The sequence below is a fragment of the Amblyomma maculatum genome, chromosome 1 (genome assembly GCF_055883805.1).
Source record: "Amblyomma maculatum isolate TAMU_Amacu chromosome 1, ASM5588380v1, whole genome shotgun sequence".
Lineage (NCBI taxonomy): Eukaryota > Metazoa > Arthropoda > Arachnida > Ixodida > Ixodidae > Amblyomma > Amblyomma maculatum.
The window spans coordinates 43,408,267-43,428,931 of NC_139344.1; the positions used below are offsets into that span (position 1 = coordinate 43,408,267).

Genomic DNA, 20,665 nt, shown 5'->3' on the forward strand with positions numbered 1-20,665 from the left:
CTGTGATACGGGCGCGTGCCGAGCGTCTATGGCTCGACAAAGTGCCCACTAAGCGTTCGCTGAGTTATAAAAAGAAGTAGGCGGCTCAGAATGAAATCAAAGAAATAAAGTACAAAAATGAGGTAACGAATGACACTCACATATGCTCCTTCAACATGGCCTGCTGAATTGGAATAAATTCAATGCCGAGCAAGGATCTCTAAAAGCGCTTCCATCGATCGCATGCCGTCCGGACATTTCAGAGTGGGATCGGTCAGCACTCAAGCACGATTCGTTTGGAATCGCAATAAAGGAAACTAATAAGTGCTTGTTCGTTCTCCGAGAGATAGGTGAACGCACGGATATGCCAGAAAAATATGGGCTTACTGTCAAGTACAATATCGAGGTCTGCCAGCACATGAAATCAGTCGCCTCGCTTTTTGCAAAGATGAAAAACACCTTTTTGCCTCTTCTAGAACAGAAGAAACACATGCCGATACTCATCGTCGATCTAATATCGCATTTCACTACGCGAGAGCTTGACGGTATTGAGAAAAAAACACAGCGAGTTATCATCAGGTGAGACCTAATACTCGCTACTACGCCACCAGCAGCGAAATGTTTTGCCCACCAAGTCAAGCCACGTGGCGGCCGGACCAATCGCCACTCCTCCGATACGTCATTCGTGACCTAGGTCAAGAGAAATCTACTGGGAGAAGAGCATCGGTTGTTGGCACGGTGAATGGGATAATATACCGGCAATGTTTGCTAAGGTGCGGTGGACGACGGTTCCGGCGAAGTACTTAAGTGTACCGTTAGAGTATTATCAGAGCAGCGACAGTTGTGGAACGACACAACGCAAAAGACTAAGCAAAAAGCGGATGGGTGGAAAGGGCGCGGCCTCTCAGTGTTCGCACGTGCAAGTGTGTGCAATGTGTTTTTGGTTACTAAATTTGGTATTTTCTGCAATTTTCGTGCATCTCCTGTTTGAATGTGCAGAAACTGCATAGAGTATTAGCAGTTTTTATTTGGAGCTTTAATTAGGAGCGAACTAGCCGCACTAATTTGTATCTTCCCATGAAAAAAGGTGGCCTTGGTCTTTCGAACTTGTTTCTGAGAAAAGTTGTGTTACGATTGCTTTTTTTTTTTGCAAGATCAAACAGACCCTTTGTTGCGCATGATGATGCAGATGCGCTTAGATAATGTGATACCGGGCTTTGCTGTATCTAGTCATCCGGCCTCAAATAGCACTGTCACTGGATTTTTACGAGAAGTTATGTTTGTCTTAAACATTTTGCGTACAAATTTTTCGGTAGTGTCTTAGTACTGTACCCAGGAAAAAATTGTATAAGGATTTGCTGTACCTATTTGTACCCGTATCCCTACACCGATCCATATACTGTGCAGCACCAGGACAAGATGTCCTGAAAAGAGTTTGGAAGATGTCGACCGTCAAATCGGTTTTCTTCAAGCTTCCCGTAAAAAAGTGGCGTAATGATAAATGTATATTTTTACCTTTGACCCTTTACTGCATAATCTGTAAAAAAAAAAGAGACCATCGATCACATTATTGTTGACTGCTGGGATCCTGTTTTTCACTGAGGTATATTACAAAAAAAAGCCTTACAAAAACAATTAATCCTCATAGCATCCGGTTTCTACCCGTACAAAGTGACGAGGTCCCGTACGACATGATTATGGTGCTGGGCCTCATAGCATTTGGAAAACGCGGATGGCATTTCTGCACGCTGTAGGAAATGTATATCGGTCAGGGACAACTTGATTAAAAGTGTAATATTTCTCAGAGATGTTCTCCGCCGTCAGACTGACCACCCTCGGTGGATGGATGTGGTCGGCGGAATAATCAAACTACATAGTTTTGATACATCGCTTTAGCCAATAGTAGGCTAGTGATTTTTATTCATGCATGTACTTTGTTGACCGGCAACAAATAAAAAAAAATCGTGGCCAGGTTGTTAAGACATCGCTTTGGGGCGTCAGATAACTTCGCAGACGTACATTCGCATTCACCACAAGACTTTTCTTTTTCCTTTTTTTTAGTATTTCGCACTTTGCATGACAAGGAACTTCGGGTACCTAGACTCCAATCCACCTAACGACTTATTTTATACAATATTTTGTGCTTGGCACTAATATAAATTGACTTTTTTTCCCCATCAGAACAGCTTCAATAAGGGCGGGAACGACGGGTAAAAATAGTATTTTCTTCCCGATTCAAGCCATCTGTATTAGTCGTTTTGGTGTAACCGAGGGCATTGCTAGTTTCTCTGCCCCAGTCACAGTACCGGGCACGTCGTAGATGATTCCGTGCGTCCTGCAAAGCAGCGTATCGAGTTTCTAAGACGGTCCGGGAGTGACGTGCACTCCATTGTGGAATAGCTCGATGCACTTTGTGCAAGCAGTTTTGTTGTTTTTTCCTTAATCTCAGACTATTTTATTTATGTTTATTTTTTGTTTCTATCAAAAAATGCGTCTTCTGCTTCTTGCCATAAAACAGAGTGTTAAGCGGGGATCCAGGCACTGGTAGTGGGCACTGGTGGCGAGCAAGACCGGAGCGGTGGTGGCTCAGCTTGTAGACAGCTAGTCCGCAAAAGGCACTTCCTCTTTCTCGGCGATCTGTCCGATTAATTGGAACTTCTTCTTTACAAGAGTTTTTCATTATATGCAGAGCAAGATGCTGAAAGTTTTGTCAAGAAACTTCTTACGCCATGCACAAATGGCATCTTCGCATCTAAGGAAAGAAATAAATTTAGAAAATCCTGATTCATGCAGTGAGATAGTGTTAATTCTGATTTTTTTGGTGTCTTGCATACTGGGGTAAGAGAATCATCAAGACTCCAACGCAGCAATGAACAGGAGGCCAACCTTTGCAGTTGTTATTGAGAACATTTATCGGTAACTAGGGGTTTAGGAAAGGAGAATAGGTAGGCGGGTCCTCATTCAGACTTCGTTGGCGAAAGCTGCTCGACGAGTGCTCGTTGCATTGTTCTAGACAAAATGCCTCCCATGTTTGCTCCAAGGTATTAGCTGACAGTCTAATACTATATGAAATATGTCCACTTTTTGGCCACAGGCTTTCGAATGGAAGCAATTCCCAATAGCGCATAGTTTATATGGACTGGTGTATGTGATAATTTGGAGCCATCCGAGATGGCAGTCTTCTGACTTACGCAGCCCTTTCACAGTGTCTGGAAACGTTTATCCTTCAAGGCAGGGCTGCTGGAATATTTCTGCACACATAGTCATCACGGCAAAGGAGATCAAGTCGGTAGGGGATAAGAAGGGCGGCCGAGTAGTGCACGCACTCGTCTCCCTGTACACCCTGGTCACCGAGCAACCACAAGCATGTACGTGTGACATGTACAAGAATTTTGTGAACTTGCGGGAGCACTGTGTTTCGGTGAGTTCGATAAGACAATGCAAAAGGCTTCAGACGGATTTGGCGCCGAGGATTCCTCAGAAGAGACCGCACTTAGAAAGCCAAGTGTCTTTGCCAAGGGTGGAGGCGTAAAGATCTGCTTGTTGCGTGAGCTGGGTAGTTTTGAGCTTGAGTTTGTCATTATGCTGTTGGCGACACCAGCACCTAGTGAGACGTTGAGCTTCTCATATGTGGAGATGAGTTTCTGTCGCAGGGTGGGCGTTTGTTGCTTGTAGTGTCGAAGAAGTCCAGTAGTGAGCTTGGCTCGTCCGCATAGCGGACTGTGTTTGTTGTAGTCGAGGCTGATGTGGTGGATGCAGTTGCCTCTGCCAAGTGTTCCTTGTGGTTTTTGCCATTCGTATTTCAGGAGTCTTTGGCCAGAGTGAGGTCTTGGCAGGTACCTCACAAGACGCTATTATAAACATTTTTGTCATGGCCGAGCCTGCTCAGTGGTTAAGGCGCACGACTGCTTAACGCAAACATGCAGGTTCAAGCCTGGCCACGGCGGTCGCTTTTCGACAGATGCGAAAAGTACGACGGCCGTGTAATATGCGACCTTAATGGACGTTAAAAATGCTGTACCCAAAGACGCGATTTGAATCCTGGCCACAGCAGCTACTTTTTCATGGAGGCCAAAAGCACGGTGTTCGTGTACTGTGCGTTGTCAGTGCGCGTTAAAAAACACCAGGTGGTCAAGTCCTTCACTGTGGCATCTCTCAGAGACTCAATCAGTTTGGGACGCTTTGGGATAAAGAAAGCCTCACGTGTATCGTTTTTCCAACCTTTAAGAAAACCACGCGAAATACAAAATTATCAGGTGATTGGCGCATTCGCGCGCGATTGTGTTGCTCTCAACCAGGGCTTCAGTGAACAAAATCATCTTTGGCCTTGGCTCTACAGCCTCGTTGCAGTGACACACCGATATGTCTGCGATGGTTGATTCGTCCGCTTCAGGCAGTCGGTGCACGTGACGGTGCAAGCTGCAGCGAGCTCACCGCGCTTGCCGAAACCATCACTAACGTACCAGCCTACCGCTGGAACTGGGCTGTCGAGTCACGGCAGCAGCTAATTTCGTTCACTGAAAGCATGATTGAGAGCATCACAATCGTGTCGAACGAATGAGTCACGTGGTATTTTCTGCATTTCGCGGGCTTTATTCATAGCTTCGAAAAAATCTGCACGTGAGTCTTTACCGGAAAGAAATTGAATGGAGGCGTTAGGAGGTGCCCTCCAACTTTGAGAATCACATTTACTGTCTAAAGGCAATTGTTAGTAAAATAGAAAACTTTCCTTCATTACTAATTAGTTAATTGCAAAGTAAAACATTGCCTGCGGTGCAGCAGAAGGCTGGTAGCTCTGTACAAGTGCTTCCTCTGGACTACCTCAAATGTTTTATTTTTTACACGCTTAGCTAAAGTTAGCTTAGACACCCTGGTTGTTAGATGCACGACATACTTGCGACTGAAGGCGTACGCTTAGTTTCCGATTTCGAAAGGTGCTAGTCCTTCAAATAGCTGTCAACAAGCGCTGATCGTTAATTTATATGTTTTCGCGCGGGTACTGTACATGGCTCCACGATGTGCGCACTATTATCTATTGTAGGTAGCCCTGCCGTGGTGGCGCAGTGGTTGGGGCACACGACTGCTGTTCCCAAGGAGATCGAATCCCGGCTACGGCGGCCATTTTTCGATGGGGGCAAAAAGCAAGGCGCGTGTGTGCTGTGCGATGTCAGTGCATGTTAAAGAACACAAGGTGGTCGCAATTTCCGGAGCCTTCCACTACGGCGGCTCTCATAGCTTGATTCGCTTTAGGACGTTAGACCCCACAAACTAAGCTAAACTAAGCTAAACCAAATGGCTCGGTTACGCCGCTTTGAATAATAGCCGCCTACAGCATGTGCATATAGTATTAAGGGCCCAGTGTTGGGAAATAACGGATGGTTTACTCCACCTGACTGACGTTTTACTAGATGTGTGCATCGTCTCGTGCAATATACAAAGTTGCGCTTTCATCCTCTCTCTCACAGAGCCTTGTGAAATCCCTCGCCGTCTTCCGGTGGGGGTTGAATCCGAAATAAGAGGAGTGGTGCCTCACGGTCAACCAATGGGATACAGGTGCATGAAAGGTTACACGCCGCAGAACACCGGATACGAGCAACGCCAGCCTCTGTGCCAGTTCGGAAGGGTCACTGGCGACGTGCTCTTCTGCAAGCCAGGTAATAAAAGGCGTGCATGTACGCTTTTGCCGGGAAACAGTCAGCCCTTTCTTTTTAGCGAGCGATCCTAAATATCTCATCTCCATCTCATTTATGCGATAAGAACAAGTTTTTTTAGACAGCTTTGTTCATAGCTGCCTCTTACGTGTTTTATGCGTGTTAAAAAATGAGTGAACAACAGCAACTGTGAGCAATTGGACGGAAGGCAAGAAATATGCACCCCTTTAGGAAGCATATTAATTTTACAGCATAATGCTATAGATACAGGTGTGTAAAGAGAAAATATATGTATTGCAGGCAATTCATATTACACGCAAATTTGTCATTGGAATTCAGTCTTACTGCTGGGGCTTTTAAGCGATGGAACACAATAAAATTCTTTCCAATCCGTCCACTCCCCCCCCCCCCCCGTCTCCCCCCGAAGAAAAAGAAAAAGGAACGAGCATGCAGTTCGTTAGCCCGCTTTCTTGGCAAACTCAGACGAACATCGTCCTTCAACTGCCGCTAGCCCGAATACGAAGGTGAATCGAAGCCTGCAGCTGCAGTTGCAACCGTATATATAAAGCCGGACCTTTCTGCAGCAGCTCCAAAACTTTCGTTCGAATGGCGTCTAGTGGGGTTTAAATACAATTTTAACGTGCCTAAACTTAGCCTAATTGACGAAAGCACTAGTTTGGCGTAGTTTATCTATGCAGTTGTAGAGCCAGATGTTGTGGTCGCTATATATATTCACTTGCGGTTGAAACTCAGGGGATGCGCATGAATCCGTTGTTCTATCGTAATGCGGCGTAGCGCGCGCGCTGTTAGGGAGGATGGTGAGAAAATGCACACTGGCTAACCCCACTGCCATTCCACCCTCCCGCAGTGACGCCACCACGGGCTTCCGTCGTTCCCTTTCATAACTCGAGACACCACCCCTCCACAGCCCTGGAGGAGTGCGTCTCTCACTATTGCCTCTTGTCTTTCGACCTGTGGACGCGCACGCGCGAGGTGCAGACTTTCTGCCGCGGAGAACGCTGCCGTCCGCTGAATCGCCTGAACATCGTACGCACTAAACACTGCGGGGTGCCTCGGTAGAGCAGAATATTCGTCTCCCATTTTAACATGCGCTGACCCCTTCGGGCGGTTTATCTCACCCACGCACGCGAGTGGGACTTTAACGCGCTATGGCAGTAGTTTTGTGTGTTCTTTTGCGTGTAATTACTCGGTGGGGGAGAGGGGGAGGGGGGTATAAGCCCTACTTCGAGCACGCAACTCGTGTCTCTATCCTCTGGCCCGTACCCACTGTGGTGGTAACTTATCGTACCGCGTCACAGCTCTGGCTGTTAGGACTGGCCGGTGGCGCTAAAAAGTGACTACCGCGTCTACTCATTGGAAAGATATCACAAGAAAAAAAAAAACATAACACAACGTTACTGCTGACGTCACACACACACACAACAAATTCAAAGCAAACAACCATAAAAGTAAGCAATATAAATTTAAAGGAATATGACACCACAGAAACAGCTTAATAATCAGTGCTTGGCCATGCATCTCACCTGCCAGAGGAATATTAAATTTGAAAGGTCAAGGCTTCAGAGATACCCCCTGTTTTCCATCTAAAGTTTTCGCAATAAAGATCGTTACCATATTCTAGCCCACAGCTGGTTTGAAACGACTACCGATGCGAACAGAGCAGCTTAGTTTCTCGATGCGTTAACCTAAGTGCCCTTCGCCGAAGCCTCTAGCGTTGAATGGTTTATATGTTCGTGTTCATCGTTTTTTGTTCGTTTTTTCTGGTCCACAAAATCCGCAACTGCGCAATAGAGACGGTTAAGCGAAGAGATAGAAGGGCCTCCTGCGTTTCGTTTTTTCTGGTCCACAAAATCCGCAACTGCGCAATAGAGACGGTTAAGCGAAGAGATAGAAGGGCGTCCTGCGTCGACGACGCAGGAGGCCCTTCTATCTCTTCGCTTGAGAAAGCGGGCACTTTGGCTGAAAGTGTCGGTCAGGTCAGTGATGATCGGACGAGCGCAATTTTACATCAAGCAGCGGATGCAGTGAGAGACTCCGAGCAGTGTCTTAAGCACTAAAAAGCGAACCAGCGGAACACGATGACGGCGTGCAAAGAAAATGAAATCGCACTATTCTACGACAAATATCAATCCTTATATTACCGTCAAAAATGAATGGAACTAAAGAGAGCTTGAAGGCGCGTAACGATTCTTTTTCCACAGATCATGAGCAACTGGAGAAATACATTTCCTTATGTAATATAAGGCAATAATCCTCGGTCGGCAATTGCCGGCACCTGTACGCTGTGTTAGTCTCGAGAGGCAACGACAGCAATGTTCATGGCAGCTTGCGACTTACAGAACACTGCCAAAAGCCGGTCCACTCGAGCGTTTAGTGTCTATGTTCATGCCCGGCTTTCTTTCTCCTTGGATGCAGATGACTGTCGTATTGAGGATCTTCCTCATGTGAAGAACGGGCACCCCAGAGAAGGTCAACGCGTCGCACATGGGTCATATGCCAGATATGAATGCGACCGCTCGCTGGAACTTCAAGACGGAGGAAAACTTCACTGCAATCTTGGACAGTGGGTTGGCCCACCGCCAAAATGTGTTCCAAGTAAGCAGATGACCCTCAGCAATTATGGCACAGTGTTCAAAGTTTTGAATATGCCTTGCAAAACCTTCTCGGGAGTTCATAATCTGAAAGCCGCGGAGGACACAAGAAGTTTGGTGACTGTACCACGTTACGACCATTCTGGTCTCTGAAATCCCGATACTCAACTAATCTGTTCCCACGGCGCTCAATCGAATAAATAAGCACCTTCTAAGCCCGTCCAGTAGCATGAAAACAGCATATGCATGTGGCTTCCATGAGCAATAAATACAAAAGCGGTAACATCACGTTATGAAAGTGGCCACGTTGTGATTCCATGTAAAACGAGTAGAGGCACCGAAATTGTGGATCCATATTTTCTTATTCTGAATAAGATAGTAGTGGAATTCACGTGCTCCGGAGAAATAACCTATAATTGATGTTTCCCTCATGCAGTTTCGCTTTCAACGACTACACGATAGCTGTGAGGTCACTGATGAGCTGAGGCCATTTGAGCCATGAATCACGTGCCATAAAAACTCTGCTTATTAATTTTTCACGGCTCTAGCTTGTGTAAGAGTTGGTGGGACATAAAGGGGGCCAGGTGTCTACTGAACTGTAAATGTTTGTGCACCTCACGTAACCCAAACTCGTCTGTGACAACACAGCCGTCGTTCAGTGGTTTAAATAAAAATCTAAGCTGCATGCGAGGAACATTCAGTTATAATTTATTATTCGTTTTTATGCGTAATCCACATGAATGGACATCTTTTTCTACGTGTTCTGCATCATCAACGGGTAGTGACCGCAAATATTTCTCGTGTGGTCTGTAATCGGAACGATGCATGAGTATTAGCAGTAGTAGTAGTAGTAGTAGTAGTAGTAGTAGTAGTAGTAGTAGTAGTAGTAGTAGTTGTTGTTATTATTGTTTGGTTTGGTTTGGTTTTGGGGTTTAACATACCAAATGGACTCTGGCTATGAGAGACGCCATAGTGGAGGACTCCGGAACTTTCGAACACCTGGGGTTCTTTAACGTACACTGACATCGCACAGCGCACGGGCGCCTTGCTTTTCGCCTCCAGAGAAATGAGGCCGCCGAGGCCGGGATTAGATCCCACATCCTTGGGAACAGTAGTCGAGGGCGCGTAATTCTGTCTCCTCAACGGTAGGGTCCCGCAACTTCTTTCTGCTCACTGGATGCCCCTAAGCGGGTTAAACGGCGATTGTTACCGAGAGATGTGTCTGAACGCAACCTAAAGGTAACATACACTAACTGAAGGCAAGGAATGGCTAGGGTGAAGGTAATTGAATGTGTTACCGTTGTCACGCCATCACTTCGTGGCTCTGTTCACGGCTGGTTTTGCGGCTGTGAAGAATTAAAAACATCACATAATGCAATCTAAAGAGGAACACACCACAGGTGAGATCTTAGTAGCTTAATTTAGCTTTGCAATTAAAAAAATAAAAAAAAAGTTGGACGAATAAAAGCAGAAAAGAAGTTGCACTTACAGGATTAGAACAGATGTTTTTTTCGCTCAGTGGTAAAGTAAGTGGTGTCAATTCATTGCGCCACTGAAGCACCGATTGCGGTAGGCTTTAAATGCGCTCTTATTTATTTTACAATATTTCCGCTATCGGTCGCCAGGTGGCGCTGCTCAGAGGACCCTACCATTGAGAGAACGGAATCACTCGTCGAGGGCCCTAACCACCCCGACGGGGGCAGTAGTAGTACTTGTAGTTGTAGTGTTAGTATCAGCAGTGGTAGTAGTAGTAGTGGTGGTAGTAGTGGTGGTGGTTGCGGTAGCAGTGGCAGCAGTAATCGCAGCATTGGTAACAATAGCAGCAGTAGCATGCAGCAGCAGCAGCAGCAGCAGCAGCAGCAGCAGCAGCAGCAGCAGCAGCAGCAGCAGCAGCAGCAGCAGCAGCAGCAGCAGCAGCAGCAGCAGCAGCAGTGGTGGTGGTAGTAGTAGTAGTAGTAAAGTTGGCAATAAGAGTTGTAATGGTGGTGGTAGTAGAAGTAGTAGTGCCCAGGTAGCACAGAATGTGGGGCCCCAGTAGGTCCGATGTTGGCAAGTAGGGCTGGGGCAACCATCATAAAACCTGCATCGGTCCCGGATGGGGCAAATGTGGGCAAGCCTCGTTTGGACTTGGCGTTGTTCCTCCTGCATGGGTCCCATAAGCGGCGTTGCGCGGGCTAATGCAGAGCATATTCCTGCATCCAGAAAACAAGGGTCCCTTGTCGGATATTTGAGGGCAATCCAACCTAAATGTGGGCTCTTTATGGGAAAGCTAGCCCTCTTAGATCCGAAATGAGGCCGCCCCCATTAAATCTTTGTGGGTCCTACATTGGCAGTAGTGGGGCAAAAAAACGGACATACCCACATGCTGCCCCAATTGGCCCCTTGTAGGTTACTTGAGGGCAGGTGAAATATGAATAAGAGCTCAATTTGGACAAGCCCTCATGAAGCCCAAATGACGCAGCCTTAGCAAAACCGCTTTAGGTCCCACATAGGATGTAATGGTACCAAAATAGGTCCCTTGTGGGGACTTTGAAAGCACGTGCAACAGCAGGTGGGCTCTAGGTTCAAAAACAACACCCAGCCCAATTGGGACTGTCCACGCAAAACTGCTTTATATCCCACATGGGCCGTAATGGGGCTGGAAGGCGGGAGGGCCCACATGATACCAAAATCGGTCCCTTGTGGGGAATTTGAAGGCACGTGCAAAAGAAAGTGGGCTTGAGGTTCAAAAACAACACCCAGCCCAATTAGGGCTGCCCACAAAAACTGCTGCAGGTCCCACATCGGCCGTAATGGGAATAGAAGGCATCCGTGCGATTCTGTAATCATTCTTTCCAACCTTCATTTGTATTAGATGTTGCCCTAAATTACTATTATAGATTATTTATTAACAGTTGTTGCCATGTTTAGTCGGTTAGAAATATTACATGGCTTTAGTTCTCGCGCTCATGCAAATTGCGCTAGAAATACTAAAACATATTGATTGCTAACTGTTGCTCCAAAAGTGCTTGCTGTGGACAGACTTCAACTCTCAGCACAATATTACTGGTCAGAGCCCACGTCTCCATAGCCTGAACAAGATGTACATGAAGTAATTTAGGCTAGATTAATGTTATGAATCATTGTAAAATTTAATATTGTGGCTGTTTAGAAAGGGCAAACATGTATGAAATAATTACTCAATGTGCATAAATATTGATTGGGATAACTTGGACTAGGGTTTCCCATCAATTACCTGCGTCGGACCCCTATGAGAATAATGTGGGCAAGCCCAAGTGAGGCTAGCGTTATGGAGCCCGCATCGGTCCTATGCCATTATCTGAGGGGCTAACCAAAATAAAAAATAAATGTTCATCCAGGGCGTCTGCCCGAGTCTGCCCAAAGTAGGACCATCGAGGAGAGTTATTGGGATGTGCCGTTGTGGCAATGCGGGAAAAATGTGGGCAGCCCCGCAAGGGCTGCCTGCATCGGTCCCTAGTGGGGCCCATCAGGGCTTTGTTGACTGCCCCCTTCAGGCCTACGCCGGCCCCTCTTGCAGCACCCACATAGAGCCCACCGGGGCTGTCCTGCATTGCCTACATTGGGCCCACCGTGGCCCACCCTTCATAGCTCACTTTGTGCTACCTGGTTGGTAGTAGTACCATCAGTTTAGCTAGCCGCGATATCTGCCATCGCTACGCGTGGGCACCTGTGTTGCGACGCAGAAATAAATGGACAGCAAGATTAAGAAAGGGAAATAAAAGATGTTAGCGACAGAAAGTACAGGGTAGGAGTGTACAAAAATAGTAAGTAAAATAGGGTAAAATAATAGGGTAATTATCTGCGCACGATGCCTGTCTGCGATTGTTAGGTGTGACACTTCGTATCTCCGCTGAAGGGTATAGTTTCGGTACAGAAGGGTTCGTGCGTGCAGCACGCTCAAGTACATAAGAAAAATTCCTGACACACTCGGCTTGAAGCAGGTCTTGACGATCCTAAGGTTAATGATTCAGGATTTAGCTATTTATACCGGCATGTACAGCCGCCTAAGTTTTCAATCGTCATGCGTAATGGCTGCCTTTTCTGTGCTCCTACGCATAGGGCGGATCAAACTTGCCGTAAAGTCAAGCTTAAGCAAGGGCTTGGTGTTCCCTTGCTTATACTTCAACTTCTGACAAGTCAGCTCCTCTGTAACACTCAGTCACACAAAATGCGGCTATGACGCACGCCAGCTAAAATTTTGTGCACCTGTACAAGCGATGTCAAGGCTCAGAACGGAAAGTGCAATAGTGCTGTTTGTAAACTTTAGAAGCCATTGCGGGCATTTTTGCCTTCGTTTGTGGGCAACATTTTCTATCCCAACACAGATGTTAAAACGACCCCAGTGTCAGTGGAGCTACATCATGAATAAGTGTTAGTATTTATTGTCGGCGAAAATAGTACATTATAGTTGCCATCAGTGGCCATGCAAGGGAATGTTAACAATTTTCATGCTATCGGCGTCCGGCTGTGCGGTACAGCAAACTAGTCTTAAGGAGGATTGGCTGCGCACAGAACGGGCTTTTTTTTTTTGCTCGTGAGCGAGAGCTACATGGCGCCTTCAGACATTGTTGCAATAATGTCCAATAAAAATATTACCAATTTTCGCGCCATGGCACACTGCGTCCGCCCCACTGTCCCGTGGACGGAGAACTTGCTCGGCGGATTCTCGCCATTTGCGGTTGCCGCAGCGTAGCAAAAACTTCCGCATGTTGTTTAAGATATTGTTATCAGAACAGCCCATGACTAGTTTTCTACGGCATTTCGGGTCGTGCGCAGCTATATACATAAAGAAATTTATTGTGCACACCTGAATGTTAGGCCATCCCATCTCCGTGTTCCACTGTTGTCTCAAAATCATTGTCAAAAACGCACGCCACTGGTTTCCTATGGCAGACTTAGACAGCTCGGTGGACGCGCAGAGCTAGCTTTAAAAGAAGGGTCTCGCTGTGCTTGTCAAGGTTTTCAGTGTTAGGGAGTTAGTGTTGGGGGGGGGGGGGAGTAAAGCCCACTCATAACGAACTTGATCGTCAAGCGGCATTTGTTCGTTGTATCCAAAGTTCGTAGTAAGTGGACCACTTATAATACTGGCAAAAAGAGCAAGCGAGACGAAAGTTAACTTTATTTTTGAAAAAAAGTCCGTGATGCATGTCAGCTTCTTCAAAGCTGATCGCATCACTGCCGTTTCTAATTTTTCCAGCGCGCTAATATGTTCATCGCCAAGGCCTCTGCTGCACACGAGTCCCTTAAGCGACGCGATGTAACCGATCGCGGTTGAAGCGTTCAGAGCAACCGGCGGTAGAGCAGCATACTCGTCATCGTCCTCGTTGGTCTCTGGGCAGTCAGGAAGGGCTCGCACTTCACGCACAATAGCTTCGTCAGTGCATGGCTCCGCAATGTCGGCGTCGTCATCAGCAGAAACGAAATCGTCCCAGGCAACGTCAGGTCCGGCCAGCTGCGTGTCAACGACGCGTTGCCACAAGTCCTCGTGCGACCGGCCTTCCGGTGGGTGATCTATGGCGTCCTCGGTGCCTGGGCCCATAAAACCCACCTTGCGGAAGAAATTTGCTATGCACTCCGCGGTGAGTTCCATCCACGCCGCTTTCAACATCTCCACGGCGGCAAGCAAGCTGATGCGAATTGGCATGGCAGCATCAATCGCGATCAACAAGCGTTGGATGACGCGCCGCCGGTAGCACACCTTGAACGCATGAATGATGCCCATATCCAGCGGCTGAATTTTGCAGGTTGCATTGGGAAGCAAGAAGAGCACTGTCACCGCACTCAAGGAAGGCTGCACATGGTGCGCCGCACAGTTATGCACGAGCAGGACCTTCCTGTTTTTTCGTGCCATGTCGCGGTCGAACTCGACAAGCCACTCGGCAAATAAGGCATGACTCATCCAGGCTTTTGTTTTGTTCCTGTAGCGTACGGGCACGTAGCTTCCAAAGCATCGCGGCTTACGTGACTTGCCAATGCCAAAAGGCAGCCGCCGGTCACTGCCGTCCATATTGACACACAGAAGAACGGTTATGCGCAACTTGCTGTTCTTCCCTCCTGCGCACTTGTCGCCTTTCAAGGCATGCGTTTTAGATGGCAACATCTGATAAAACAACGCAGTCTCGTCGGCATTGTAAACGTCCCGTGGAGCACAGCTCGTGATTGTTGGGAGGTGGTCGGAAAGCTACGCATCGACGTCCTCGTTGTTCACAGACGCGGCCTCGCCGACCACCGCCTTGAAAACAATTCCGTGGCGAGCCTTAAACCGGTGGAGCCATCCATTACCTGGGCTGAAATCGGGAAAGTCCAAAAAGAAGGCGAAGTCTTTAGCCTTGGAGAGCATTTGCGGTCCACTGATCGGAACGTTGCGAGACCGGGCGTCAGCGAACCACTTCAGCAGTGCGTCCTCAACGTTCGCGTAGGTCGCCTTCCGAAGGCGCTTTCTAGTCGTCGGGTCGGCATTCACGGTAGCACCAAGAATCTTTTTCTTGCCCTTAGCAATGGTTGAAATGGGCGATTTCGACAGTCCGTACTTCTTTACCAGTTCGCAGTTTTTTGCACCTCGAGCAAGTTCATTAACAATGGCCATCTTCGTTGCGATGTCGACAGCTTTCCTTTTAGTACCTGAAAAGGTCGGCGTACAGTCCTCCATCGCACCAGGCGCAAGTCAAGCCCTTGGGCTCGCGCGTTGAGGCAGCCTTCAACTCCCGATCTGGGAAAGGCACGGATGCGGCAACGATGTCAACGCAGTGCCATCGCACAGAAAGAATCGACGGCGCAATGCCCTCAGCGCGGGAAGGCAACGGAGCAACAAATGGAGAACCGGTTTGAGCCGGTAGAGCAGGCGCCTGACTTTCCGGATTGGCCGACGCAGATCACGTGGATGCATCACAGCGACGCGGGCGGCGCCATTTTCAAAACGCGCGCACGTGCGTTTTTTTTTTTTTTTTTTTTACTTTATTTTACCCGCAAAGGAACGCCGGGGGACGCTTTGTGCGCTCTGTGTTCGCGTCGTTCGGGAACACAAAGTGCGCGAAATTCGCCTGCCGCGGGTTCGCAGTCGAGCGAAATCGCGCCAAACACCGTCGGCTCGATCAACTATGGGGGCCCGACAGCTTCGCGTTCGCTCTAACCGAGTGTTGAGGCCACAACAGTTAGTTCTATGCGAGACACTGTGCCATTGCCCCAATACATATTTTGACGGTAGCACCGCCCTCGTTCGTACTAAGCGAGCGTTCGTTATATCTGCGGCTGTTATAAGTGGGCTGGACTGTAATGGACATTTTACCCCACCTTGTTGATGTCCGTAATTTTTATAACGTTATCACTAGAGGGATGAATCGCCATGTGCAAGAAGATGCAGAGTTGCTCTTTCAAACTGTCTGTTACAGAACCTTGTACAATCCCCGACCAGCTCCCGGAAGGGGTTGAATCTGAAATACCAAGAAGAGTGGTGCCTCATGGCCAACCCATGGGATACCGGTGCAAGAAAGGCTACACGCCACGTAAAACTGAATACGAGCAGCACCCGCCTCATTGCCAGTTCGGAAATGTAACTGGCAACATCCCTTCTTGCAAGCCAGGTGAGAAAAGCATTGCTATCATTTTTCGAGCATGCCAGCAGCACCACTGCGCAATGGAAGATTGTATCCGCGGATCGTCCACAATTACCATCTGGCTGCCGGTGCAAGCTACCGTGTGGTCATTATGAGTGTATTAAATACTGCTGGGAATGATGTGAGCCTTTTCTTGCTAGAATGCCTATCAAACTCCCCTCTTCGAATATCTAGTCAACTTTGTATTCATGAAATATTGATGATTTCTATTACACAGTTTGTTCACAGCTGGCGCTATCGTTTTCTTATGCTTGTTCAAAACAATTAGTGAGAACTGTGAGCAATAGGGCGGCAGACAAGAAATGTGGACCCTTTTACGAAGTCTATTAATTTCATCACGTATGTTAGAGATAGGTATGCAAATTAGAATTATGTGTATTTCGACTATTCACACGCATTTTTTTGCCATTGGCATTCAATCGTACAGGTAGCTTTTTTACCAATGAAATACCATAAATTTCTTCCCTCTTCACCCCCCTCTAATGGAAACGAGCATTTATTACCCCTAGCCCACTTTCAAGGCAAACAAAGGCGGACATCATCCCACAACTGCCGCGAGCATAAATCAGCAAATTCGGCTGAACATGAATCCGAAAAGAAAGAAGCCTGAAAGTGATAACGAAACCGTATACATTTTAGAGCAACTGTGTGCAACATCTCGAAATATTTCATTGGAATGGCATTTAATAAGGAAAATACTGCAGAGGTTAAACGTGAATAAACATAGTATAATGTGTGAAACAACTAGTTTGGTGGTAGCTTATTTTGGTAGATGATAAACGAAGATGACATTGTCGCTGTTCGTCTGGTGTTGAAACGTACGTTACTGCTGACGTCATGCATACATTCGAAGCAAGCAAACAAAAAGCAAATAATTTTAGGGCATATCGACTTGCAGATACTGCGGATTAATCATTGGCAGCCCATGTTACTTGCCAATTACCACTTGCCAGAGCCTTCCTGGAAAGGTGGAGGCTTCACAGATACCCCCCCGTTTTCGATCTGGCGTTTTCGCGATAAACATCGTTACCATATTCTAGCCCACAGCGTGTTTGAAACCACCACCGACGCAAACAGAGAAGCTTAATTTATCCATGTGTCAAAGTAAGTACCCTTCACCACAGCAATATCCTATGAATGATTTAGATTTTCGTCTTGGTTCTATTTTATTCGTTCCTTCTGTGCCATCAAATGCTCGTTTTCAGGTTCCCAGGTGCGGCAGTGCAATAGACATGGTCAATAAAAGAGATAGAAGGGCCTTAGAAGAGAAGAGATAGCATGCCAGTGAAATCTAAACGCCGGCAAAATTCTCTGTTTTTCCATTAAAGAATCTCTCTCTCTCTCTTCTACGTCGACGACCGTAGCTTATAGTAGCCGTACACGGAGGTGAGAAGGTGCGCGAGCACTGTGGCTGAACGCGTTGGTTCGGTCGACGACGACCGAGCAAGTGCCATTTCACGTCAAGCAGCGAAACCAACGAGGGACGATGAGTGGCCTGTTGAGCACGCAACAGCGAACGAGCCATACACGACGGTACGCAAAGCACCAAAGGCGGCCAAGGGAGCCTCAAGCGTCCAGTCCAGCTGAGGAAGCAGCCGTCTGATTGAGTTGCGTCGAGTCGGGCTTTCAAGGATGTCTTGAGCGAACGACGGAATCGTTCGATAATGCCATTGGTGATGGGGTGGTACGCAGAAATTGGGATTCGGGAAGCTCCAAGTATAGTCATAAGGCTGTTAAGAAGTGAAGATTCAAACTGGGCGCCGCGGTCTGTGTGGATTATCGAGGGAACCCTGTATCGGGTGACCCAGCCGGCAACAAAGGTTCTGGCGATGATGTCACTACTTGCGTTGGGCAGAGGGAACGCTTCGTGCCAGCGAGTGAAGGGATCGATGGAAGGGAGAAGTATGCCCAGCTGAAAGCGGCAATGGGCCAGGGGCCCAATATATCGATGTGGACGTTGTCGAAACGTGCTGATGGCGGAGGGAAAATGTGAGAGGAGAGGTACGTATGTAACTAAGATTTTGACTGCTGGAAAACTAGACAGGCACGGGCCCAGGCACGTGCGTCATTGTTGTTGCTGGGCTAGAGGTTGTGCAAGGAGATGCTGCATGGCGCGATTTCCGGGTTGAGGCTGGCCTGGAGGGAGTTGAAGACAAGGCGATGAAAGACAGAGGGTACCAAAGGGGTCTGGCGTTCATGTCCAAGTGTTACAGATGACGGGGACGCGGGCCACGCAAGGAGGAGAACGTCACGAAGAACCAGTGAGCAGGGGGCTTTGCGAAGGTCCTTGATTTTAGTGTCATATTACTGTGCTTTTGCGAGGGTGGCAACATCAAGGTTGGCTGATGAGGTTGCAGAGGCGAGGGAAACGGTAACACGTAACAGTGCATCAACCGAAGCATTGTCAAAGCCTTGCAGATGTCTGATGTCCGTCATTAATTCCTCCACGTACGAAAGTTGTCGGTTTTGAGGCGGCGAAAATTTACTGCTCCTCGATTTGTTGGCAAATCTGAGCGGCCTGTGGGGGGTTATAATGTGGAACTGCCGACCCTCTAGAAGCTACTTAAAATGCAGCACGGACGTGTACACAGAGAGGAGTTCACAGCCGATGGTACTGCAGCGGCTTTTGACAGCGGAAAACATGGGGGAGAGAAAGGAGAAAGGGCTCCAGGCCCCATCCATGAGTTGGTGAAGTACGGCTCCAACACCGATGTCAGAAGCGTCGGCCATGAGGCCTAACGGTGCGTCAGAATGCGGAAGGGTAAGACGTCGGAAGCAAAAGCTTTCGCGGCGTGGAATTAGTCCACTGCAGCTGAAGACCATGTCAGTTGTGCGATGTTTAATTTCTTTACCTTCAGCATTTCCGTCAATGATTTGAGGAGTCCTACGCAGTGGGGAAGAATACGACGATAAAAATTTATAATGCCGATAAATTTGCGGAGTTTGCGGATTGAAAAAGGCTGCGGAAAAGTTTGAATGGTCTGGACTTTGGATGGGAGAGGCAAAAGGCCAGAACAGTTGACAAAGTGAGTAGGGTAGTCTAGCGCCGACTTGCCGAATTTACATTTCGCTCTGTTGATGATGAGGCCGTATTCAGAGTGACGTTGGAAACGCTACCGGAGGTATTTTAAGGGCTGATCATCATCGCAGCTGAGTACGAGATGGTGGAGCCGACGAAGAGGCAGTTAACGCCGTCCGCACAAACGAGGATCTCCCTCCCGCAGAAAGGTAGCAATTGCAAGAATTGTTGCTGCGTTTTACAGACTGCTTTACCTCGTCGTCTAAGGTACTGGACAGACGCCCATTACTAGGCCCGGATAATAACGAATGATGGAGCACGTGCAGTACATAAGCAGCCTTATGGTGTCTCTCCCAGAGAGCGGGAGGCCATCCCACGCATGTCAAGGAGAGGCTCAATGACGGCATAATTCAGCCTTCTAATAGTCCGTGGTCATCACATGTGGTTCTAGGAAAGAAAGATGGAACACTGCGCTTCTGTGCGGACTACAGAAAATTCAACAGCGCGACAAAATAAAAGGATGTTTATCGGCTACCTCGTATAGATCAATCCCTCGACAGAATGCGACAAGAAAAAGTACTTTTTTTCGATCGATTTGCTCAGTGTATATTTCGGCAAATAGAAGCTGATGAGAGAGACCAGGAGAAAACTATTTTTCTCCCTCCGAACGGCCTCTATGCATTTCGGGGGCCCTCCTTCGGGCTGTGCTGTGCTCCGGCAACGTTCCAGAGAGCGATGGATACTGAGCTCACTGGCCCTAAATGACAATTATGTTCGGTATACATGGATGATGTATTCATTTTTTCAAGAAGCATTTCGATCGAAGCATCTACAGCGGCTCAGTACAGTGTTAGAAGCCGCCCGGTCAGCTCAACTTTCTAAGCCGCAAAGGTGCCATTTAAGTTTTACTGAATCGAAATTTCTCGAGCACGTCAACAGAGCCGTGGGAATCCGGCCAGACCCAGAGAAAATTTCTGCTGTTGCGGATTTTCCGGTTCTTACTGGTAAAAAAGCCGACCGACGATTTCTAGGCCTTGTTTTTACTACCGGCGTTTCTTCAAAAACTATGAGGAGTCTTTTTTGTGGAGAATTGAGCAGCAAACCGCTTTTGACAACCGACGACGTCGGCTACAGTCACCGCCTGTACTAGCCCATTTCGACGATGCATGATGCCGCCACCGAAATTCGCACGGACACCAGCCATGCCGGTCTTGGAGCGGTTCTCGTTTCAGCGCCCGAAAAGAAGAAGGTGCGATCGCTTATGTTAAGCGCACACTTTAACGCGATGTAACTACTCTAGAATCTAAAAGAATGCTTGGCCGCTGTATGGGCTATCACAAAGTACCGCCACTATCGTTACGGAAGGGAGTTCCATGTATTACTGACCACCATTCATTGTCACTGTGCTGGTTGACAAACTTGAAAGACCCATGTGGATGGCTTGCGCGTTGAGCCTTACGTTTAAAGGAATTTCACTTCACCATCGTTTACAAGTTTCGTCGCAGGCACAGCCGCGCTGACAGCCTGTCGCGTACACCCGTGCAACCTCACCAAGACAACATAAAGTCGATGCGTTTCTTGGCGCAATCACATCGTCCGACAAATTACCTGACGCGTTACGACGAAATGCAGGCTCTCTCTCAAGGCAAGGCGTTCGAAGTAGCGTACTTCTCTATACGGCCAATTGTGCTCCGACACGGCGCTGCATCCGTCGTCATTACAGATCGGGGCAAGACATTCACAGCTTAGCTTGTTCATGACATCTTCGAG

The 20,665-nt window shown here is 47.8% G+C and overlaps 1 protein-coding gene across 4 annotated transcripts in view; it reads left to right on the top strand.

Annotated features, from left to right (window-relative positions):
- The window catches only part of LOC146202230 (complement factor H-like), a 277,186-nt gene that overhangs the window by 74,422 nt on the left and 182,099 nt on the right, over nt 1-20,665 (top strand). For all 4 annotated transcript variants that reach the window (XM_084588027.1, XM_084588026.1, XM_084588028.1 and 1 more), the window contains exons 9-11: nt 5,445-5,633; nt 8,067-8,246; nt 15,652-15,843. In XM_084588027.1, the coding sequence (XP_084444153.1) occupies nt 5,445-5,633; nt 8,067-8,246; nt 15,652-15,843 (561 nt within the window). The remainder of the gene's footprint in view (nt 1-5,444; nt 5,634-8,066; nt 8,247-15,651; nt 15,844-20,665) is intronic.